The following is a 26534-nucleotide window of genomic DNA, read 5'->3' as shown; positions in this document are numbered from 1 at the left end:
TTCATATAACATTACCTATAGCTTGTGCTTTTTAAGGCTTATTTTCATACGCCAAAAGGCACCAATGCTTCTAAGCTGCATGATTTAGGTGTACTTCAATACCCATTGAATATTTCACTGGTGCCTAGTTCTCATCTTTGATTCTAAATTGTAGGCTTTAAAATAAAATTCATTGGACGCAAGTCTGCGATCACACCTACATTTACTGACTTTTCCATAAATGTCCTTAAAACACAATAGTGATTTGAACAGAATTGATTTTGTGTGGCCAGATACCTCAGAAGATATTAAAGTCTTTGTAATAATTCTCACACAAGGCCTACGAAGGTTATAACTCCAGACTACACCAAAATGAAGTCAAATTTCCGATTGAACTTAGAAGGTTTTGCCAGCTAGCTAACAGGAAGATACAATATTTTAAGAATTATAAACTACAGTAAGGATGTCTTCAAGAGTAAGGGACAAAGAATGGGGCCTGAAACATCTCCCAGATAACGATTATGGAGTATACTCTCTGCAAGAGGAGGTCCAATGATTCCTAGGCTGTCCAGAAGAAAATTTGAGCCACATTTTATGCTCGGTCCACGTCTCCGTAATGGAATGCTATGAAAATTACGAAGACTTCTCCAAACAGACCTCAGCTATGAAATGCATCTCTATGTCACCATTGGAGCCCAATACAAAGGAATAACCTGCCACATAGTGGTGGCTGCCCCATTTGTCTACTCAACGCAACAAATTAAATTTCAACTCTGTTGCCAGGAAGATGTAGCAGCCCTTTTTACTGTCCTTCCAACAGCAGTTCAAGATGAGAGAATAATGTGGAACTGGGTTCCTGAGGAAGTCACTCCAAGCAGAGATGCCAGCTTCATTTTCCTGCTGAAATACGGATTAACCACTTTGGTTTCTAGCAGATGCTATGCTTATATTTTTCCATTGACGGTGCACAACATATTTACTGAATCCAGCTTTACAACTTGCAGGATGTAATTTGAACTCTCAGCCTTTTCATTGCTAATCTAGTGGCATAGTTACAAAATACTTCAATCCACTGGGTTAATAACTATATCGGGCAGCACACTTTAGCTGAGAGAACAAAACCTCCCAGTGTACATAATCTTTTGCTGCACAATTCATGCACAATTCTTTTAGTACCCACCAGGCTACTAAAAGAAGTTCAGGAAAAAGATTTTCAACAATACACCTTTGAGGCAGAATAAAGTAAGTCATTGATCTCTATTACGTAGGCCACATACTTTTGAAATGGCACATTAATGGATATGTGTGTGGGTTTGCAAAAGTGAGAAACCCTAAAAATCATATTCTGTATTAAACTGCTGGAATCCAAAAATAAAAGTATCATTTATATAGAAACATATTACAAAAAAAAACAACTACATTAGGTATTTTTCAAAACAATAGACCTACAATTCATACATAAGATCCGTTTTCTAAAATAAGCTTGAAATTTAGATGCAACTTTAATGGAGTTAGATATCCCAGAGCAATTCATGCAAATCAGATAAATGAAAATTTAACACTGAATCACAAAATATTAAGAACAAAATGTGTAATAGAGAAAAAAGTAAATTTCAGAATTCAGACCTAAATGTATGAAAGCACATCTGCCAACAATGGAATGATGCATAATAGCAATGCACAAGAGGTCAGAGTTGGACAAGTGCAGCCAGCTGGTTAGGTTGTCAGGTTACATAAGATTAGGAAGGCATGACACCATGGAGGTATTTAAACATGAGGCAATTGTAAATTAACAGCATCTCCAGATCTAGGAAAATAAAGTCAATGAGAACAAATGCAATGGGTCAGAGGTAATGGGAAAATAAGAACACTTGATTAAGAATATAGCTGACCAATGAAACTACGGAGCTGAAATTTGTGAGCAGTGATTAATGGGAAGAAAGATAGGGGAACATTTGAATAGTCCTGTCTGAGGGTACAAAAGAATGGGTAAGGTATAGTGTAACTGATGAACACAAAACAGTAATCAAGTTTTTTAGTTTTATTTCTAAAATTACTCAAATTAGTATAAAAATACTGCAGTTTTACCCACTGTTGCACTTCCCATTTTCTCTTATTCTGCCATTGCTTCTCAAATATGCACAAAGTACATCTCTATTACACCACAGACTGTTTTCTCATTATTCAGACTATTTAATCCTTTCACTAGAAACTCTCTGAACAACAGCCCCCAGCATCCCCTTCTTCCCTACCAACTTACATTTTTTAATTTCAATTGTCTCCAATTCAGCCACTCAGGATCCTTTTTGATATCCTGAAACTAAAGCAGTTAAACCCATCTGCCTATGGTGCTTCCTTCAGCTGTATAATTTCTCCTGATGGGTTAGACATCTGAAACACTTAGCTCTGCACCATCTTTCATGCTACACATTGATCCATTTAGTCTATACTTCACTTATTTTTTGCTACTGGATGTAATTGTGGAAAGTATTACATTTGAATTCTTGCATTTTAATCCAATTCTATAAACAGTCTTCAGAGTCTCTGTTATATTTGCTCCACCATTAGTGGATTCTCTGGTGATTGCTAGTTCTCTTCAAATTTCAGGAATTTCCACATTTGTATCCTTATTCTAGCAACCATCCTGTAACTTTCTAACGTGTTAACTGGCCTACATGTCTCTTACAAACCAATCCCATCCCTTAAGTCTCATCCATTAATCTCAAAGATACACTCTTTATACACTAAGCCAGACTGTTGCCCATAGTTCTGCAATACTACTCATAGCTCCTTTCCTTTTAGTCTTTTTTTTTCAAATAATATGCTAACTATTGATTCTATATTAATTTTATATTGTTACCCAAGTCAATAAAAAGTTAGGAAGATAAAGTCAAGAGCAATTATTAGCCAGTGTATAATAAAGGCAGGGGGTGGAATAAATCCAATAACAGGGAAAGCAGTAGAAAAAGGGGAGAAAGTAGAAGTGGCTTGGAGTGACGAAGCTGAATGAAAGGTGGAAAGAAGAGGAAGATACATGGAAGGACATAGAAAGAAAAGAAAGGAAGACAAGAAAGATAGTGAAGGAACAAATTTAGATGATAGTCAGAAGAGGTGCAAGAAATTTTTGAAGGGAGAAGTCACTATTTTTACATATCAGCATCAATATTCTGTTCTGGACTGGCCTCCAAATCTATCAGTGCAGTCTTCTTGAAATTTGTCAGTGCATTCCGCCATCAAATTTCACTGGGAATTTAGTGGTAGAGCCCAGTTCTTTCTAAAGTTACATGTTGTCATGTTGTTCTAGAATCCGAGACCCTATCAATTTTGGTGGTTGGTAAATCAAAAGGAAGGGAGAAAGTGAGTTGTTTTATCCAAATTAAGTTTCAGTAATTATTTGAAGGGTAAGTCTTACAAAAATTCTAGCAAAATAGAAAATAGCCTCGAACAAAAAAAACAGAAAGAAAATATATATAATAAAATTACAATAATCCAGCTCCCTCAGGACCTGGATAGTGCGAGACAAGTTTTTTCAGACAACTAGATTTTACTTCTATTGATACCCAACACTTTTTTTTTCAGAATCAGGTTTATTATCATTGACATCATTAAATTTTATTGTTTTGTGGTAGCAGTACAATACAGGAAATGTGAGTTACAAATAAATAAATTGTGCAAAAGAGGAATAGTGAGGCTGTGTTCATGGACCATTTAAGTAATCCGATACAGAGGGGAAGATGTTGTCCCTAAAACACTGAGCACGAGTCTTTTGCCTTATGTATCTCCTCCCTGATGGTGATACAATTACACCATTTTGTTACATGTTACACTGCATTTTAATAAATTTTCTAGTAAGTTGAAAGGGAGCAAGGAAAACAGAACCACCAAATTTAAAATACAGGAAAGGGGCCTGGTGAGCTTAAGAGGCATGAGGGAACAGGGCCTTGGTGAATTCAAAAGAAATGATGGAGACTGGACCTTGCTAAGTTTAAAAGCAACAGGAAGGAGAACACATTGGGTTGAAAGAGAGCATGCAAAATGAAGCGCTATGAGCTTTTCAGTAAAAAAATAAGGATATGGTGAAAAATGAATAAGACTTGGAAATGAGCCTCACGTCTGGCAGCTATAAAACAAAATAGACTTGTTCTAACACTGATAATAATGAGAAAGCCTGATGGTGAACCAACAGGATTTCAGAATGATTAATGGAGTTTTACTGAAGTAATATAAGTATTTAATAAAGAAAGACAATTTGTAGTATGTTAAATCCAGATTAAAGAATAAATTTCAGTCCCATAGGCAATTTTCTCATACTATGATAAAAGTACCTCTCAGATTTAGAATCAAATCAAGGCCAAACAGAATAAAAGCCTTCCACTGTGTTTGGATGAGCTGATAATCTCGCTTACTTCAGTGTGGTTGTTAATACAAGTATCTTCCGTCCCTACAAGCTGTGGAGCACTTTTCCTGGATTCTGCATCTGTGAGTGAAGATCTCCTATTAAAAAGAATGATTAATTATTACTAATAGATCCCTTCTGACTTTGCTTATAGGTAATCCAAGAGAAAAAGCACAATTTCTGATGCTTATTATGGTTCTGCACCAAGGATTTAGGTGTGGACCCAACCTCTGTTGTTACTACTAAAGTGATGCAGGGTGCGTGTAAGTATTCATTCTTAAGTCAACATTATTGAACCCTATAGTTTTGACACTTTCTAACAAAATACGATTGAACTGTCTGACAGTTATGGTCCATACAAAAGTAAGCACATGTACAAATAAATGACTTAAGACAGTGCTAGGCAGGTAGAAAGAACAAATCAGCTAATTTCCATTGATCTCACTCAATCACAAAAAAAAATCTTATCTTCTCAATTATTGCTCTGACTGATCTTCTTCAATGGCTAAAAAACATTGATCATATCTGAATTAGTTACCAATGCTCATGAACACTACAAGAAACCAATACCCTATCTGTAGATAATTGTCCTTTGAAGACCACTTTAATCTAATGATCCCCATTGTAACAACCAATGCCTCTTTAAAAACTTCCATTAAGGTGCATGTTCACTTTTTCTGTAAAGTCTTTACAAAATCAGTTCCCAGAGCTTTAAACAGGAAACCAACAGTAAACAAACCAATGTTTTATACAAATTTATAATTTGCTTTTCATTTTCATGTGCAAACTCAAAATGCTGTTGATCTTCTTTGTGGTCTTATTCAGCAACAGTCACCCTCTTAGGAAGCAAATTATTTCACCTGTCTGGTCTCTCTGTTTACTCTCATTTTACTTGACTTAGCTATATCATTATTTATTCATTTCAGTATTTTTTTTCTTTTAAAATACGTCACATCACATAACCATATTTGATGGTCCACAGGAGTAATGGCAGATGCAAACAGGTGAAGGGCTAGTGGTGGGAAGCATAAAGGAAACAGCAGCAAAAGGAGTAGAATCAGAAAGCAGGTTAAAATCTTAAATGGGGACCTACCTGCAAAAAGGATCCAGACAGAGAACTCCATGGAGATGGACAGGATCAACTAGCTTCTTATTAATTGCTGTTCACAGGCAATGTATGTGTAAGAGTTTTAAGCAGGTGACATTTAGAAAAAGTATGACCAATTGGACACCATGTCGAAGAGTCTCTGTTCTTAAAAGTACGCCCTGAACAAGGAGGACCTGGAAGCAATTTGGTGTTCTGCAAAAACTCCTTTGAAAATACCTGATTGCATTTAGTTATAGACATATCTTTCTAAATTATTCTACAACCTTCTTAGTTAAATGTGCTGCCTAAATCATCTAGATTTTACATGAACAAAAGTGATCCATGACTAAGTTTCACTAATACTTCCAATCAGCCCAGTCCAGGAAAACTCACATTAATCATAACTCTTTGTTTCTTAATTATCCAGTACATTTATATCAATAGAAATTAATTAAAACATAATCTAATTGATGATAGAAACATGAAATAATTGATACAATGTTAAATAGACTATTATTTAATTCTGGTTTCCATTTCTTAGATGGAGGTCTAAATGCAAAGTTAAAAATCCATTGAAAAAGCTACTCATCCTAATGAAACAAATGAACAATCCACCTCCCCAGATAATCACGCAAGACAATGATTTGAAAATCGTCTCTGATGGCACAGGGGTTGAGTCTTTTTCAAAAATTTTAAATGAGCATTAGAAAAGAATTGATCAAAGGAAACTGGTGAACATTTTTTAAATGCTTTTCAGCTATTATTTCAACCATGTAGAAGAGTTTGTGCATAAAGCAGTAGTAGCCTTGAAAGGCTTCAGTACTGAAGGTCACAGATTAGTAGTGTAACATGGGCAGATTGCAAAATTCATGTAGAATTTGAACCCAAACTGTGGCCACTACCAAATGATCATTGTACCTTTTCTTTTGCACATGAATGAAAATCGAACATGGTTATAAAGTAGATGGAAGCAAATGGAGGTGCTCAAAGGATGCCAAAGCAAGTGGAAGTTGGGGCTGGAGAAGAGAACCAGGTTAATAATGGAAGTCAGCAAATTACTGGTGATTATATGATAGTAGAGAGGGGGCTAGAAGCCAAAGAACAGCAACAGACGCAAATTCGCAGTACCGGACTGGAACCAGATGTAGATTAGACATAAAACACAGGAGCAGAATTAGGCCATGGCTCGCATCAAATTATGCTGAGCACGTATTAACATTGTTTTTCTGAGAATAACCAACAAAGGTATTTCTTGGAACAACTTTATCTAATTTCTGAGCAATGTTCCAAAGAAGTGAAATTGCAGTCAGTAATGGCCAATCTATTTTCTGGAGTGACATGATTTAATTCAAACATGGTCACAATCAAGTTCTACTCTGGAGGGAAAAAAGCCAATTTTAAATATGTAGTACAATGCAATTATATTTGCAGGCTTATATATTTCTATTTGCTAGAGATGTTAACATACTGATCTTCATTCTTCCTTTAGGCTTTAAGTACAGCATAGAAGCACTATACCATTCAATAATATTATGACACATCTAATATCACCTTTACACACCATTCTCTTTGTAACTCAATTTATCTTATTCACAAATATCTATTACACTCAGTCTTATAAAAAACTAATCAATTACTGGATTTTTTTTTCTAGGTGTCAAAAATTCACAACTCTTTGAATGAATAAATTTATTCTCCCCTCAGCCCTAAACAGATGATATTTTTCTGCATTTATGCTCGACTCTGCTGTAGTTGCATTGTGATTTATATAAAGTAACGCTGGCCCCTCCACCAGTCTCCCATAATTAAAACAAAATATACTTTTCATTTTGCATACCAAAATAAATAATTTATTTTACCAAAATAATTAACATTACATTTCCTTGCATTTTATCTCACTTGCCCATCTACATATCTTGCTTACATCTCCCTTAAGACATTAAGATCCTTTCATAGCTCACATACCCAGCAAGATTTGCACTTGTCAGAAAATTTAGATACATTACATTCAGTCCCACCTATTATAAATAGCAGAAATCACAGATTAATCTTTGCAGTAAATATCATGTTTATAAAAGATATTTTATTACTATTCCAGTTAGATTTAATTTCTCTACAAAGTCAGCATTGCTTTAAAGAGGTAAATGTCCTGTTTCTGGACTATGCATGATCTCACAAAAAAATTGAAATCATTCTGAAAATCCAAATACATTAAATCTACTGATTTTATGTTACCAATTCCAGTGGTTACACCTTCTGAAAAATTGACAGATTTATCAAATATGATTTCTCAATCTTCACACCAACTCAGAAAATCACAATGTATTTAGGATGTTTAAAATAATTATAATAAAAGATAAGATTGATTCATGAGTTAATGTCTTAAATTGGGGATAAGCTAATTTTAATAACATCAGAGTAAAGGGCAAAGCTGGCAGAATTGGGGAATTCCAGATTATGAAAGATATTGAGGATCTGGTCAGGAAAAAAGAAGCATACATCAGAGTAATAGATGTTGCCTAAATGGATCTTAGCAAAGTTTTTATCAAGTCTCACTGGTCCAGGAGGTTAAATCACTTAGGATAAAGGGCTGGACTGGACTGTACACAGGGATTCATCTTTGAATCTGGATGAGTATGCTGCAGTTGTTACCGACTTCATTAAAATCTGCGTGGATGAGTATGAGCCTGCAAAAACTGTGCCAATGAGAATGTGCCTGTATATTCCCAAACCAAAAGCTGTGGATGAACCAGTAGGTATGTCATCACCTGAAGGCTAGATCTGTGGCATTTAAGTCTGGCGACCCAGGTCTGTACCAGAAAACCAGGTATGATTTGCAGAGAGCTATTTCAAGGGCAAAAGGACAATTTCAAATAAAGTTGAAGGCGACATCGGATGTACAACCACTCCGGCACAGTTTCTAAGACATTACTTCTGTCAAAGTGAAAAATGGCAGCGATGCTTCACTACCAGATGAGCTCGACTCCTTCTATGCCTGCTTTAAAAGGGAGAGTAGAACTACAGCTGTGAAGATCCCTGCTGCACCTGGTAACCCTGTGTTCTCTGTTTCAGAGGCCGATGTTAGGCTGTCTTTAAAGAGGGTGAATATTCGCAAGGCAGAAGGTCCCGATGGAGTAGCTGGAAACTGGAGTAGCTGGCTCTGAAAACTTGTGCTAACCATCTGGCAGGAGTATTCAAGGACATTTTCAACATCTACTACTACAGGTAGAAGTTCAAAAAGGCAACAATTATACCAGTACCTAAGAAGAATAATGTGAGTTGCCTTAATGACTATCCCCCAGTAGCACTCACATTTACAGTGATGAAATGCTTTGAGAGGGTGGTCATAACCAGACTGAACTCCTGCCTCAGCAAGGACCTGGACCCACTGCAATTCGCCTTTCGCCACAATAGGTCAATGGCAGACGGAATCTCAACAGCTCTTCGCACAGCCTTAGACCACCTGGACAATACAAACATCTATGTCAGGATGCTGTTCATCAACTATCGCTCAGCATTTAACACCATCATTCCAAAATTCTGATTGAGAAGTTACAGAACATGGGCCTCTGTACCTCCCTCTGCAATTGGATCTCGACTTCCTAACCGGAAGAACACAAACTTTGTGGATTGGTGATAACATCTCCTCCTTGCTGACGATCAACACTGGTGCACCTCAGGGGTGTGTGCTTAGCCCACTGCTCTACTCTCTCTATACCCATGACTGTGTGGCTAGGCATAGCTCAAATACCATCTATAAATTTACTGATGATACAACCATTGTTGGTAAAATCCCAGATGGAGACAAGAGGACAAGATGGAGACAAGACAGGAGCGAGATATGCCAACTAGTGGGGTGGTGTCGCAGCAACAACCTTGCATTCAACATCAGGAAGATGAAAGAGCTGATTGTAGACTTCAGGAAGGGTAATTCAAAGGAACACACACCAATCCTCATAAAGGGATCAGAAGTGGAGAGAGTGAGCAGTTTCAAGTTCCTGGGTGTCAAAATCTCTGAGAACTTAACCTGGTCCCAACATATCAATGCGGTTATAAAGAAGGCAAGACAGCAACTACACTTCATTAGGAGTTTGAAGAGATTTGGTATGTCAACAAAAACACTCAAAAACTTCTATAGATGTACAGTGGAGAGCATTCTGACAGGCTGCATCACTGTTCAGAATGGGGAGGGGTGGGAGGAGCACAGGACTGGAAGAAGCTGCAGAGGGTTGTAAACTTAGACAGCTCCATCTTGGGTACTAGCCTACAAAGTACCCAGGTTGGAGGCTACCCAGCCGATATATAAGGTGGTGTTCCTCCAACCTGAGTTTGGATTCATTTTGACAGTAGAAGAGGCCATGGATAGACATATCAGAATGGGACGTGGAATTAACCTGATGGCATGAACATTGACTTCTCTAACTTCCGTTAATGCATCTCCTCCCCTTCTTACCCCATCCCTGACATATTTAGTTGTTTGCCTGTTCTCCATCTCCCTCTGGTGCTTCTCCCCCCCCCCCCCCCTTTCTTTCTCCTAAGGCCTCCTGTCCCATGATCCTTTCCCTTCTCCAGCTCTGTATCACTTTTGCCAATCACCTTTCCAGCTCTTAGCTTCATTCCAGCCCCTCCGATCTTCTATCATTTTGCATTTCCCCCTCTCCCCCCCCCCCACTACTTTCAAATCTCTTACTAACTTTCCTTTCAGTTAGTCCTGACAAAGGGTCTCAGCCTGAAACGTCGACAGTGCTTCTCCTTATAGATGCTGCCTGGCCTGCTGTGTTCCACCAGCATTTTGTGTGTGTTGTCTGCTGATAATAAACTTGATTCTGATTTTGATATAATATTTGCTTAGAGGAAAGAGTCAGGGTATGATAGTGGAAAATTGTTTTTCACACCAAAGGTCTGTGACTAGTAGTATGCTGCAGAGATCAATGCTGACTTATTGCTGTTTGTCACGGTTGTTATCTATATTAACAATCTGGATGTTTGGTTAGTCCGTTTTTGGATGACACCAAGATTGGTGATATAGTGGATAGTGAAATAGCTTGTCCAAAATTACAACTATATCCAGACCAACTGAGGAAGTGGGGGAAGGGAATTAACATGTGCAAGTGGAAAATATGACATTTTATTAAGTTAAATCAGCATTAGGATACCATGTTACAACTGTACAAGATTTCTGTTCGTCAATGTCATGTGTCCAATTCATATTGAAATCATAGCATTTAGCACCCAAAGTGACTCTGAACCCCTCTCACCGTATGTAAAATTTTAAAAAACAATCAAATATTTTCAGATTTGTTGTCTGTAGTGGGGTTAAATGAGAAGGTTAATCTCATTACTATATCTGAAGCTCAGACAGAATCATAATAGAAGTACAATTTTTGTTCTCACTTTTCCAGAATTCAGACTAGGAGTGATAATTTGGTAATTGTTCCTCTCAGTCTTCAGTATTATCAAAGAGATTGAGACATGGCCAGTACAATAGAAAAAGCTATGGGGGCGAGGATAGTTGATAGATGCAGAGCAGGTGATGATCACTTCATAATAAAGATTATTGCAGCAGTCACTCCAATCTTTCTTAAACAATTGAAGCAACCACTGAGATGATGGTAGTTTTGCACAGTTACAGAGTAGGGTCAAAAATCCCATCACCATAGGTAGCACACAGTGACACCATCTTCCCCACTGGTGTAGGGCATATTACAATTTTTCAAATTTTGCAAAATACCACCCAAACATTCTCTGCTCAAGGAAAATTAAGTTCATCTCCACTGCTCTTCACAGGGAGGAGCGGCCAGATAAAGAGCAAGGATTTTGAAGAATTACAGGCTTGACCAGAATTCACTCTCTGAGTGTGCAACCACACTCTACTGATTAATGTCAAAAGAGCTAATCAAAATTCAACTAACTGAAAATAAGGCTATCTTTTCACAAACTGGAGTTTCTTTGTTTGTGTCTGAGGCTCACCTATTAGTATAGAATGTGCTTACATGAGAGCCTTGCCACCATCTTCAAAATCATTGCTCACTCCACTTCAATGTACCAAAACAGTCATTTTGCTGCTAAGACTACTTTGAAGGAACTCAATGCAAAACATTTTTGAATCTATTAATGTATGAGATATTCCATACAATCTGCTAATAATATGGAATTAGCTTTTGCCTTGTAGCTGTAGAGGAGGAGGAAAAATAACCTACATTCAGAACTAAACCAAATAACTAGGAGTAAGATTGTGCAAATGATCACAGCACACTTTCTACCTCAAGCTAATTTAAACCCCTTATAAATAAGTAGGTGTATGCCATCCAGATCAAACACACCCTTCACACTTTATAAATTTATATGAAAAAGATCCATTTCAAATTTTCTGCCTGTTCAAAGCTATTCCTATCACTCTACTGAATGATTCTGAACTCGGTGAAAGCAATAGTAGACAACATACATATATCTTCATACTAAGATGAATATGATTGAACAACCTTAAATATATAAGCCAAACTGGTTCTTATTACAACCATTCTTAGCAGATTTTAAGCATTTTATTCTAAAATGGACTTCCAACCCATGGAGTGCATTTGTCTAAGTTGTTCTACATGTCTGGATTGTACAAACAAAATTATCTTTATAAAGTTGTTAACAAGGTTACATCTTCAATTCCTTCTGCATTAAGCTGTTCAAAATATTATACGATAGAACACACTTTGTATTACAGAATGGTTCCAACATACTGTTCATTTGCCTAGTCATGAACCCAAACCTCTAATCAAATCACAGGATGATTATGCTTTACTGATTTCAGAAAGGGTTAGGTTTCATTAAGAAGAATGGCAATATTTGAAAAGGTTGGCCAAAATGTAGGGTTTAAGGTACAGCATATCCCTATGTTGTATATTGTAGCTGAAAATAATATCAAGAGCGTGTACCCTAAAAAATCAAGACTGTTAAAAAAGTCAAAAGTGAAAATTTACAAATCATCCATCCATAAAGTGAGAAATACCCATAGTTTTTCAATGATAATCACCAGATATGCAAGAATAGAGGAAATCTTTTTCATGAAGACAATGTAGGGAACTTGGAAATAAGGAATAGGTGCTACTAACTTTGCAATAATAAAGCAGCTGGATGAAAACTGAATTAAGAACAGACACAGGCTCTGAAACTGCTATAAGTAGTCAACATGTCAATCAACATATGGGGACAGACAGGTCTGATCAGATAAAAATTAACTCCCGTTTTTTTTTCTCTCCACAAGCTTCCTGATACCTTGAGTTTTTATAGCACTCTATGACTTATTTTAGACTTTTAGCATAAAACAGTATTTTGTATTTATAAAAAGATGACCTTGGGCTAAAAGTATCTTTAAAGCAAGGTTAAGCTGCCACTTTTACCTGCTCCCACCCCTAGCTAATTGGCAGTAATACTCCACTGCTTGAGAGGCCCAAGGCTTATTGAATCAGACAACGGTTTGAGTTGGTCAAGGGGTCAATAGAGATCGGGATAGGAAGGGGAAAAGGGACAACCATCATAGCAGAGATGGATATGATATAGTCCCGAGCAAGAACTAATCACAGTGGTGAGAAAGAAAATAGTTGGAGCAAGAGAGCAAAGGAAAGAACATATAGAGGTGGTAGAGGTTTGAGAGGAATGGCCACCATTAACTCCCCAGCAGACGCCCTGGTAAGGCCATGCACTCTTATTTAATGTTAAATTAAACATCAGTCTTCCATAATACAATATTGTGGAATTGACTCATAAGGGACAAAGAGCTGCTCTGCTTCTAATACACCTGCCTCACAAAAATAAGCCTGAGTGCTGTCCTTGAGTGACAGCATAGATTTCCTCCAGATTTGCTTGTTTCTTTCCATATCCCAAATACTGTGCGTTACAGCTGCTGTAACTCGTGAGAAAATCAGGTATGTGTTATTGTGCATGTAAGAAGTATAGACTACAGGGAAACAAGAGAGCTAGAGGAATTACTCCACCTGCTTGCCTGGATAGCTTTCTTTCATGTTAGAAGGAAAAACAGCATTTGAAAATGGGCAATAAATGCACAATCACATTGTACGCACAGATGGCCAGAAACAAAAATCTAGAAGTGTGCTTCCAGCACACAAACACCTGATCATATTAAGCAATTATGTTTTTGATAAAAGTCAATTGCTTTCATATCTTTCTTATAAACAATGAATGGTACTCTATCATTAAAATGATAAATTAGGTACAATAAGTAATATAGTAAAGTTACAGGAGCACCAGTCCAAATGCAGAATGCAGAAGGCTGAATTAAAGATTCAGCGTCAAGAGTTAAAAATCCCACCACTGCATCTGGACAGTTTAAATTCAGTCAATTAAATATTTGAATAAAAAAACTAATATGATGAGCAGTCATTAAGACAACCATGAAAATCTCATTTGGTTTGTTAACATTCCTTACATAAAGAAAGCCATTGTTCTTACCTGGTGTGGCATGACAAGACAATTGATTTCAAACTGCCTCTGAATCAGAGCGGCAAGCCACCCAGTTCAAAGGGTCAGCCAGCTTTTCCCATATCCCAATAAAAAACATATTCATAACATTTTCCTCTATCGAAAAGTGTTAATGACAATGGCACACTAAACTCAATGTCTTGAAAATGATCATCCATGTTTATAGAAAAAAAAGATGTATATGTTAAATTTTTCTCCGCTGTCAGATTGTGGGACTGTCAGATTATGTTTTTCTGATCCTTTGAAATACTAAAATATACCATATTTTTCCTAATTATTTACACAATGACTCAGACTAAATATTGAAAAACATGGCAGTTATGCAATATAGAAAGCAAAGGAGTTGATGTAAATTTCCCACATCTCTAAATACTCCAAATTTCACTGTTCTAAGCATGGTGTAATACTATCAATTAAAATGTTTAAAATTTCACAAAATTAAAGATTAGTTTAGAAAGAAGCATTTGCATGAACAAAACGGATACATTTTAAATAATTATGAAAGTACAAGGAGAATGGGAAAAAGCATTGTTTAAAAAGCTTCACCGAAAACATACTAAACTTTCAAATTTATGCACTGAATAAAGGAAATGAGAAAAGAAAAAGCACAATTAATTTGGATAATGGATAGTTGCCCAATTTATGCTGAATATATGTCCTAGTTTTTCCCATTCTTCTGAAGCTTAAATAAGGTTTAGAAATATTATGATATTTTCCGTTATCTTTCTCTATTGATTACACACCCATGCAGCTAACCAGTCAGTGACAAGTGTGTTGGTTAAATATAGAAGGCATCCTTCGCCACATTCTTGAAAAATCTAAAACTGGTGATTTTCTTTTCTCTGCCACTGAAACCAACAGAAGAGTCTAAATTATTTTTCTGGCTTTGATCATGTAAGTCAGCATCCACTTTGTTTTAATTTGTTTCTTTTTAATCTGGTACGAATTAGTGCCACGGTGAATATGGCTTCTACACTATTATAACTATGGGACCAAATTTCCCTCATTGCACCCAAATGCATCCTCACAACCTAAATTTATTTGCATTTAAAACAATACACAAGTGCACATGCAGACAGACAAATGTAACCGCACCCATCCTCTAGATTACAAAAATCGAACATCAGAGAATCTACAATCATACTCTACACTACATTTAGCTTGTTATTCATAAAGAAAATTATATTTCACCTTATGCTATGAGAAGTAACTATTAAGTTGTTTTCCATGCAAAATAGTTCTCCTGTGGAAAGAAAGAATATTTTCATGTAAGTTGCTTAAAATCCTCAATAGACTTGAAAACTTAAAATAAAATAAAATCCCCCAACATCAGAGGAAACAGCTATTTTCCATAGACCAGTCTTACATGCCTAAAACATGCAGCAATACATTAGCTATAAAATTGATGAATGCTATAAAATAATCAATTACTCCTCTACTTCACTCCTACCGGTTTTATAATCTTTATATATGTAAAACAAAACCACAAATGCCGGCAATTGAACAGAATGTCTTCTGGTCTGAATCCAGAAAGAAGTTGTTACAGAAGCCTCAGGACTCACAACATCAAGAACAGCTATTACCCTTCAGCCATCAGGCTCTTGAACCAAACGGGATAACTGCACTTGCCCCATGACTGAAATGTTCCCACAATCTATGGACTCACATTCAAGGACTCTTCATCTCATGTTCTCGATATTTATTGCTTATTTCTTATTATTATTTCTTTCTTTTTGTATTTGCAGTTCATTGTCTTTTGGACACTGGTTTAATGCCCAGTTGGATTTATTGGGTATGCCCACAAAAAATGAATCTCAGGATCGTATATGGTGACATATATATGTTGATAATGTATATGAACTTTCCCTAATGTTATCAACTATTGCACCCTATTTGTCTAACCAACTTTAATCAAGTTATTTTTTGTACTTGAACTTTTAAAAGTCCAACATATCAATATTTTCATTAACTTGGGCTGATAGTAAAGTTTTAACCAGCATCTAATACACAAGATATATGTTCAACCAGCACTCAATCACTTTCTCTCAAATGACTCAATGCTCATGAGTTGTGAGGATTTTGTACAAAATCCCAATTTTATTACATAAAAAAAAACTTCAAGGAAAAGCACAAACAGAATAAATGCAACTTACAACCTATAGTGAGAAACAGAATGCTACTGAAGTACAATATTGTTACATGATTCACTTTAATGATTATTAATCCAAATTTTACTTTCAACACATGGGATTCTGGGGTCCAGAAAATTGATTCAAAATTAGATGTATCAGAATCTGATTTATTATCACTGATTTACACGACATGGAATTTGTTGTTTTGCAGCAGCAGTAAAGTGCAAGGTGCCCTGGCTTGTGTTATGACTGCTAGGACGCAACAGCCATGGTTGACCCCCCAACCAATGGAGGGCCTCCAAAGTGCAAAAGCATAAAATTACCATAAATCACAAAAATAAATAAATAATCCCCCCCCCCAAAAAAAAAAACAGATTAACAAGGTGATGTTTATGTGTTCATGGAACATTCAGACATCTGATGGAGAGATTTTTTTCTCGTCCATTTCCCTTTTGAAACCCGATTGCCTATATCCATAGATATAGGCTTCCAATGGATACACTTTTTTCAGTAGAGGAACTTGCAATGCAGGCAAGCACAATACATTGCCCATTATTAATTGCCTTGAAGAAAGGATGATCAGTCACCTTCTTGAATTGCTGCAGGCCTTCTGGTGAAAGTACACCCATAATGCTATTGGGTAGGGAGTTCCACCATTTATTCCTGGTGCCAATGAAGGACTGGTAATATATTTCTAAGTTGTAGGGGAACTTGTAGATAACTGTGTTCTCGTATATCTGCAACCTATGTCCTTCTTTCTGATTTTGAGAAGTTTGTTATTTCATTCCATTCTCTCCAATTCAGAAGATAAGATTATGAACCTAATCCCTGAAATGGATTTGGAAACTTGAAGGGAATGAAATAATTAAAAATGAGCCACATACAAGCCAGAGAAGAAAATTGGCAGGGAAATTGGTAAAACTTTCATATTCATTGTGGGAGCAGAAAGCAACAGTATATCTATCAATGTACCAGAGAAAGTAGTGAGTGAAAAGGTTTTGCACAATACACTGAAACAACAAAATGTTTCACATCCACAAACCAACAGACATAGAAGCATCTACGTCATATAAGGTCTATATGTGCTCACAAAACGATCCCTTTACTCAATAACCAATTCTCCCTAGATCCGCATTTGTCCTCTCTAAATTCTACCTTGCATCAATAATTTGCAGAAAGGATGTACAAGACTGATTGGATTGCTCAACAAAGACCTGCAGAAACAAAGTAGGTTCTTGGAACACAACTGCCCATTTTTTGATTGTCCAAAAAGACTGATTTCCCACTACAATCTGTTTGCTAACTCATGACTGCCCATATATCCCTGCAGCCACTCCCACTTCAGTCCCGTTATTCATTTTCAGTAACGAGTCCATTCTTTCATTCTTTTTCAAACAGCTTTCAGTAGTTAATATGCAGAACATAATGGCATGACCCTCATCAGCCCCCACTGCTACTACAAAAAATAGAATTTAATCAAGTTAGCTAAATATAAATGTGCTTAACAGTTTTGCTCTTGATATGGTCTCAAAACACCATCATTAGGTTCATGCTGTTTAGATGCAACATTTATCCCTCTTGTCTAATCTGCATAGATATGTAACATTTACATCCCTCCAATCCTCTGACAACCTCTCTCGTATCTAATCAGAATTATATGATTACGGACAGAGTGCTATTTCCAACTCTACAATGATTTCAGCAAATCTAATCTGTATGGGGTATATTCTGACTCCTATCTTAGGAATGCATCATCTCCTTTATCTATATATACAGAACTGCTTATATTTAAAAGGTGCCTTTCAAAATGTTCAGAACAACTCTATGCAGTTTAAGCCTGTCAAAGGACTTCTAAAAAATTAAAGTAATGCAAGATACATAATAATCAAGCTCCCATTTTCGATGTGATAATAACATAACAAGATATTTTGGTGATGCTGATTAAACAAGAAATATTATCCAGAACATCAAAACACCCCCTACCCTTCAAAGTAGTTCACTGAGTTCCTTTAGGTCCACTTGAAAGAATAAACTATGCAGCAAGGTAATATCTAATTACATCTTCTCCAATAATACAGAACTCCCTCAGTACATTAAATCCATTTGTAGATAGTGTCATAAAGAGACCTTTTGGCACACTTGGTCTTCATAAATCAGAGTATCATGTACAGGAGTTGTGATGTTACGTTGAAGTTGCACAAGATATTGGTGGGGCCAAATGTGGAGTATTGTTCGGAGTTCTGGTCACCTACCTACAGGAAAGATCAATAAGATTGGAAGAGTACAGAAAAAAAAATTGAAGGGTTGTTGCTAGGACATGAGGTCCTGTATTATAGGCAAAGTTTGAATAGATTAGGATATTTTTTTCCTTGAGGGACAGGAAATGGGGGGGGGGGGGAGGTTTGATAGATATATACAAAATTATGAGGGATTCAAAGGGTAAATACATGCAGTCTTTTTCCACTGAGATTGGTGAGACCACTACTAGAAGTTATAGGTTTAAGCTAAAAGGTAAAATATTTAAGGGAACCTGAGAGGTAGCTACTTCATTCAAAGAGTGGGCAAATACAGAATGAGCTGCCAGCGGAAGTGGTGGATGCAGGTTTGCTTAAGAGGAAAGATATGTAATTCAATGGGACTGGGCAGAATAGCAGTACAGCACAAACTAGGTGGGCCAAAGAGCCTGCTTCTGTGTTGTATCATGCTATGTGGTACGACCCAAAAAAAATCAACAGCACAATTGGTAAAACAAATTCTTTCCAGTTAACGACTAGATGTCAACGATGATCCTTAGTAATATTCTGAAACATAAAGTAAACAGACTAAGTGCCAAATTCATTATCCTCAGCTCAATACTCCATTATCATCTAAAGTGTAAAAGTAACTTAACTACCTGAATTGCTTCCAACTCCTCTATGCAACGATCATAAATTTATTCAGACAGTAAGAGGAACTACCTCCTTCCAATGCTGCTTCCCCATGACTTTTCGTACCAAGCCAAGACTCTGGCATTAGCCCTGAAAATGTGTCTTCCCTTAATTTCACTTTTGTCTACTGCTAGATCTTTTACTAGTAGTGAAACAACCCAAGATCTGCTGTCTCTCAATTACCAAAAGTCACTTTTAGCTTTCTAAGTAATATGAAGATACATCTCTTGCAGAAAACACGACCACCGCTTAACCAAAACCTACTCTTTTCTTTTTCTGTCCAACTTCAAACTCCTTTAATATGTTTTAACCTCCTTGCTTCGTGTAGATTTTTCCTACAAGTTTTCATCTCTTCGATCAGAATTTGATCCAAAATAAAACAATCACTGACTCCGTAAATGATTGTTATCCCTTCTCATTCATCTTTAGACAGTCATCAACATATTTGACCACAACAGCCTCCGTCAACATTTCTGTATCAACATCCACAGGTGGAACGTGTCTCAACTGGTTCTTCCTTAGTAATGTCTATCTTAGCTTGATATCCCAAAAGTTACTCTAGCATTTACCTCTGATGTCTGTCAGCTTTCCCATTCATGCCTCTCCACATCACACCTCATCATTTTCATCTATATCTCACTTGCTGCTATTATCCAGGCACTTTCACACACCTCTCCATTCTATGCTTGTAAGATATCAGGTTTGACACAAGTCAACGGACCAGAACTTGCTGCCAGTAGCAGGTTACCTAAGCTCTTGGATGTTCACTTGTCTCTTAAAGCCTCACAACATAAAATAGCAGGACTCTGTGGTGATGTGCCTTGTGAGTTTGTAAGAGCAAACCCCACCAACAAAATTGCTTTTAAAAAAAAAATCAGCTGGCTGAGCTTTGCCAATTGTCAAATATATCAAACTGCTAAAAAACACAAACTCAATTAAAAACATAACAGAATGCTTTATTTTGTATCATGCAAATTATTTCATACTTACCTTTGGCCCTTGCAGCACTGCCACTTAATTCAAATGAATGATTTTGTTGTTTCAGCATCAGATGTATTCTGACTCAAGTATATTCTCCAGTGAAACTGCTGAAGAATTGTAGAACATTTGCACTATACCTTTAGATTCTCCAAATTCAACTTTAGAGTTCAGTATGGGAATCATTGGCAAAGCTCTTTGAGTAAGTTTGAATGGGAATCACAAACACAGTGGCACTTATGATGATAAATGCAAACAGATCTGCACAGAAATGTTGGCAGCTCCAATCAAGTTCCAATCCTTCTGCTGAACTATGGTAAAAAGAAATGTCGGCTTTTTTGGCTATCATTGCAAACTCTAAATACTTGCCACCATCTGCACAAGAATATCACAACCATTCTCTCAAATGATTCACACAAGTCATATCCTGTTTTTTCTTGATCAGAGTATTTCACCTCATCAAAAATCCCCACAGTCTACACCATCTTTCATGTGAAGTCATTTGGCATAAAAAAAGGCTCTGAGCTGCAGAGTCAACATAAGCCATCCACTTACACTAATGCTACTTCTATTTTTATTTCCCCCATATTTTCATCACCTTTTCATACCAATTTATTGTAGCCTATTTACCTGCATATCTTTCAAATGAGGAGATTCACACAGTCAAAGCAGGAAAATGTACAAGCAGATAACACCAGGGTTACTGGCAACAGCTCACTGTCAGTCACCATTATGTATCTCAGTTAACCTGGTGCTAAAATCTCCATTTATCCAGAATTGATTACTCTGGCGCTCTGCAGCAAGATTCCATCCTCTATTCTTTTAAAAGTTCAACCCAGCTAAACCCTTAATACAAAAACCAGCAATGACCACCCCTGTTTGATGACACTGAAACTTAAACTGGCTCCTGAATGTTTTACTTCAAATTTTCATTCTCCTATTTAAATATATTGATGAATTCGCTGATCTTTTTCTGATACCTTCTAGCAGTGTAGGCCATATAACTCTTCTGTGCACATCAAAACTCTTTTTCATGTTCTGATATATTGCAACACATAACCCTTTAATTAACCAGATAGGCCAAGGTCTCATCATGTTCATCTCCCTCTGAACTACACCTCTTTGACCTCATTTTGTCAGCCTCAGATTGCTCCAGTTTTGCTTCACTAATAATTAACCCTGTGAGGTGGGGTGGATATGTTTCTCTACCAAGGAGGTACAAGGCGCTCCTTCCCTCTGCTAGCCTACAGGTCACCCTTAGGCAAGGTGTAGCACCAGCTTAGCCTCATGATCAGGGTCACGTGAAGCCATGAGACCAGGTGGTAGATGGTCCTATGAGCAGCTGGTGCATAGCACAAGTCCTGATTATGCAACCACTGATGCTGGGCAGATAATCTCTGAACAGTACTGATAAAGGCTGGGGTCACCCCTCTCGTAGACACTGCTCAGAAGAAGGGCAAACGCACTTCTGTAAAAAAATTTGCCAAGAACAATCATGGTCATGAGACCATGATCATCCATGTCATGCAACCCAGCACGTAATGATGATGCTGAACAATTATCCCCTACACCTCCATGCAGTGACTTGATTAGGATCCATTTATAAAATAGTACAGATTATAGCTACTGTAGAGGAAAAAAAATGTATGATTAATGACAAAAAAAAATGTTTGGCAAAAGGAATGGGTTTAGGTTCTTTGGTCTTTTTTATGTTCTATGTGTACATTATATTTTTCTGCTGCAATTCAGTAGATTTGCACAAACTCTGGTAACTAGGTTCAACCAGACACTGTTTTTATTCATTCTGTTATAGTAACACTTACCTATCTTCCTTAATGCCACACATCCGTATACAGTCAGTTTGTGTCCAATCGTGAATGCTGTTGTACAGCGAGGCTGTGGCAAGCATGACAGGTGAAGACCAATTACAGTAGCTCCACTGCTTCACTGCTCCAACCTGAGTGATAAAAGATGACCATTAACAAACAACTGCACAAGTACTTGTAAAATATTCTTGTTCCAAAGGCTGAAAGAAAACACTACTATCACCATTCTAATTTTTTTTGTTAATGAAAGCAGATGCCAACATCCTAAATATCTGTAATGACCATGCAGCTCTGACTGCTTGAATATTCAGTTCCTAACTGGACCACATGTAATACATGATTTTCATTGTCTACTGGACTTCAAATAAATCAAAAAACTAAGTAAAATGCATGTTGCTGGAAATCTGAGAAAAAAAATGCTGGAATCAAGCCTGATAAAGAGGCTTGGACCTGAAACATTAACAACCTGAGCTGCTGAGTGTTTGTTTTTATGTCATCTATAACTGATAAACACTAAATTTTCTGGGAAGTTCACAATATGCAAAAATGCTAGGTATATTTAGAGAAAGGATGAAATCAGTTAATACTCAATAATTAAGGTATTCTGGAGGTCAACACCTGACGATGCAAAATTACAAGTCATATTGGTCTGAATGAACAACACTTTACAAACAAATTCTCCATTATAATTGAAGTTTAAAAAATAATTGCTAGCTCTCTGGACAAACTGGTTGTGAGCACTTGCCATGAGCACTAACCTTCATTTTGGCAACAAAACTAAGCATGATACAAAGTCACAACAGCAGTTATAAAGGATATCACCTGCTTCCAGAACCAATTTTGATTACTTAAATCCTTTGGTGAGACGCTACTTAGCAAAGTACTTAGGATTTGAAAACAATCCATTTCTGATACCTCTCCTCCCCTTTCTCTATCTCTCTGTCTCCATCCCTGGAGACAAACTGTCGACTGACATCTTTTATAAACCTACCAATTCCTATGGTTACCTTGACTATACCTCTTCCCACCCTGTCTCCTGTAAAAACGCTATTCCCTTTACTCAGTTCCTTCGTCACTATCACAGCTTTCCACTCCATGGCATCATTGATGCTGCCCTCATCCACACCTCCTCCATTTCTCAAACATCTACATTCACCTCATCTTCCTGCTACCATAAAATTGACAATAGTTAACAGTCTCAACAGTTCCTCGTCCTTACCTACCACCCCATGAGCCTCCGCATCCAATACATCATTCTCCACAACTTCCACCATCTCCAAAAGGATCCTGCCACCAAAAATATCTTTAACCCCACCCCCTCCCTCTCTGCTGTCCACCAGAATCACTTCCTCTGTAACACCTTTGTCTATTTGTTCCTCCCCACTAATCTCCCTTCTGGCACTAATTCCTACAAGTGGCCAAAGTGTAACACCTGCCCATTCACCTCCACTCAGAACCCCAAGCAGTCCTTCCAGCTGAGACAAAACTTCACCTGTGAATCTACTGGGGTTGTCTATTCTCCCAATATGGCCTCCTCTACATAACTACGTCAAGCACCTCCGCTCCATCTACCAAAACCAGAACTTTACAGTGGCCAAGCTTTTTAATTCCAATTCCCATTCCTATTCTGACATGTCGGTCCTTGGCCACCCTCAGGGTGCAGAAGCAACACCTTATATTCCGTCTGGGTAGCCTCCAACCTGATGGGACGAATATCAATTTCTTCTTCTAGTAAAAATAATTTCTCACCCCCCCCCCCCTTCTACTATTCCCCACTCTGGCCTCTTACATCTTCTCACCTGCCTATCACCTCCCCCTGGATCCCCTCATCCTTCCTTCTCTCCTATGGTCCACTCTCCTCTCTTATCAGATTCCTTCTTCTCCAGCCCTCTAACATTCCTGCCCACCTGGCTTCACCTATCATCTTCCAGCTATCCTCCCCACCCCTCACCTTTATATTCTGATGTCTTCCCCCTTCCTTTCCAGTCATGAAGAATGGTCTCAACCCAAAACAATGACTGTTCATTCATTTCAATAGATGCCACCTGACCTGCTGAGTTCCTCCAGCACTGTGTGTGTATGTGTGCTGTATTGAAAATAGCTGCCTGATTTTATATGTATTCATTGAGAATGTTAATACTTGAAGCTGAGAGAGAGAAAGGAGCAGGAGAATCTGCCATTCGATAAATGTTTCGTCTTTAAGGTTTCCCCAAGAACAGAAAGTTATAATAAAGAATCTAAAAGTGTAATTTTGAAAATTAAACAATAGAACGCATCTGACAAAAACAAATATAATAGCTCAAACACATAAAGGAAAGCAAAGCCTGAGTTTTCAACTGATGAACTTCAGGAACCAATAAACAACATTGTAATTTTGGGTATTCCTCTTTCAAGTAAATTCTACTGTATTAGTTACAGGTAAATTACAGCACTGTGCAAAAGTCTTTGGCACATGTTAAAAAAAACCTGTAAAGCGAAGATACTTTCAAAAATAATGAAAAAAATTCTAAATATCAAAAAATTACCATGAAGAGCAGTAAACTGTAAAAAACTAAATCAGATCAATATTAGGTGTGACCACACTTTGACTTCAAAACTTCATCAATTGTCTTAGGTACACTGTCTCATCCAATTTTAAAAGAAAATTGGCTTGTAGATTGTTACAAGCATCCTGGAGGAGTTGCCACAGTTTTTCTGCACTTTGGCTGTCTCACTTGCTTCAGTGTCTCCAGGTAATTCCAGACAACCTCAATAATGTTGAAATCAGAGCTCAGCGGAGTCCATACCATCTGACACCAAATAAAAAAAAATCTAGGGTACCTAAGACCTTTGCACAGTACTGTATATATTTATTAAATCAGTTTAATTAGCCAACTGTTCTTTATCCTATATTATACATGCAATGCACCTGCAAATAGCTGCAATACAATTTACCAATTTTACTCTAATAAATTCAAGATATAGTTTTCAAACATAATTTTCCCTCCCTCAAATTGTGAATTAGCAATTAAGAGCTCCTCTAGTAATTTATTTCTACTTGTATTTCAGCAATCACACAGGATCTTGATCTCAAAACCAGAAAAAGGGGATTTGCAAAACATAGTAGTCGATATTAAAATATTTGAACAGTATAACACTTTATCATGGAAAACCATCAATATGATAAGTGATCCCTGAAACAGGATTGTCCAGAACTTTCCTTTTTTTAATTGAACCACCAGAGGGCAGACTTACCAAAGTTAAGTACTTAAAGTTGGAGGAGGCCAAGTTAGAAAACACATGAATGACCTTATTTGATATTCAATGTTTATTTTTTTTAAAGGGCTTTAAAATTATCTCTGGAATATGAACATCCACTCTCTCCTGTGGCTATGTCTTTTTCAGACTTCTTTCAAGTCTTTATTCAATGTATTTATTTCACCTGAACTGTGATGTATTTTTGATTGGGTTAATGCAAAGCTTCCAATACTGCCTACACGAGTTTACATGATCTCCCTTTGCTCAGGCACTGTGATTTCTCTCAAATGCCAGACACTGGAAAATAAGTTGTCTAAACTGTCCCAGGTATGAGTGGGTGGCAAGAAAACCGGGAAGATATTGATGGAGAATACCTGTGGATAAAAATGGGATTAGCATCAATAGGGGCTTGATGGCCAGTACAAATACAGAAGGCAGAATGGAGTGTTTCTGCACTGAATAATTCCAACTCAATGGTGGCCTATATTACAAAGCTTTATTTCCAAATTAGTTCATTTCTGCAATGTATTCAAGATGTTCCGAAGATGTAAAAGATATATGCAAGGTTTTAAAAACAAAAACTTGCTTCTGTATGACAGTCTTAATATATAGAAATTGGGAGAATCAGAGAAATTTAAGCCTATAAATCACAAAATCAGAAGATCACGGTTCAAATTATTGCTTTACTTGCACAAAACTATTATAACACAAAAACTTCCCCATCACTTCAAAATGTTTTTTTTTTAAATATCCCAAGCATCTTAACATAAACTATTAAACATAACGGGACAAAAATGTCAACACCATCCAACTATAAATTATCCCCAAGGCAACTGTATTTTTTTGAAGTTAAATTATTTTATTCCCCATATACTAAGCCAGTAGCTAAACTTCAAAGACCAAATTAGTTGCGATCACTTATCTTCCCAAGGGTATACAAGTTATCCGAACATATATTATCCTTTTAAGTGTGTAAAATATCACTAGTTTTAATCTGGTTATTCAAAAGTAATTTTTTTTGTATTATGCTTTAGATTGTGTCGATTCGGTATTTTTTGGCCGAGTTTGTCAAACCTCACTCGGCTTCGCTGTTCCTAGTCACAGCTTCCTCGGCAGCACTGGTTTTCAATTCTGTTTAGTAAAATGTATAGATGCAAAGCATCGGGACCGAAAGGTGTGCGAACGACGTCCCGTGTTTAGCCGCTGATCTTGCCACCCACCGGGCCTCCCACTGGCTGGGTGACCTAGTACGGAGTCCTTCTGCCTCGGACTGTTAAAGAGGAACCCGGGGTCATTTCAAACCTTCCAGTCCCGATCGGCCAGTCTCACGACTGACTGGTACCTGACCCGCGACCCGCGCAGGGTATTTAAATGACGTTCGTTACACGGCTGGGGCGCTAGCCAATCAGCGCCGTCCTCGGGCAGCCCGCGAGGGAGGCGCGCGAGGCGCCGCTCGCCCTCCCGACGTGTGGCGACGGCGCT

The 26534-nt window shown here is 37.4% G+C and overlaps 1 protein-coding gene across 4 annotated transcripts in view; it reads right to left on the bottom strand.

Moving 5' to 3' along the window:
- bcorl1 (BCL6 corepressor-like 1) overlaps window positions 1-26534 on the bottom strand; it is a 212139-nt gene that overhangs the window by 79956 nt on the left and 105649 nt on the right. For 3 of the 4 annotated variants that reach the window (XM_059977160.1, XM_059977163.1, XM_059977161.1), the window contains 2 exons: window positions 21813-21946; window positions 4386-4473 (listed from right to left, as the gene is read on the bottom strand). In XM_059977160.1, the coding sequence (XP_059833143.1) occupies window positions 4386-4473; window positions 21813-21898 (174 nt within the window). In that variant the 5' untranslated portion in view covers window positions 21899-21946. Of the gene's footprint in view, window positions 1-4304; window positions 4474-21812; window positions 21947-26534 lie in introns of those variants that run through there. The other variant, XM_059977164.1, reaches the window with a different exon arrangement.

The sequence above is a fragment of the Hypanus sabinus genome, chromosome 8 (assembly GCF_030144855.1).
Source record: "Hypanus sabinus isolate sHypSab1 chromosome 8, sHypSab1.hap1, whole genome shotgun sequence".
Taxonomy (NCBI): Eukaryota; Metazoa; Chordata; class Chondrichthyes; order Myliobatiformes; family Dasyatidae; genus Hypanus; species Hypanus sabinus.
This window is presented reverse-complemented; position numbering and strand designations above follow the sequence as displayed.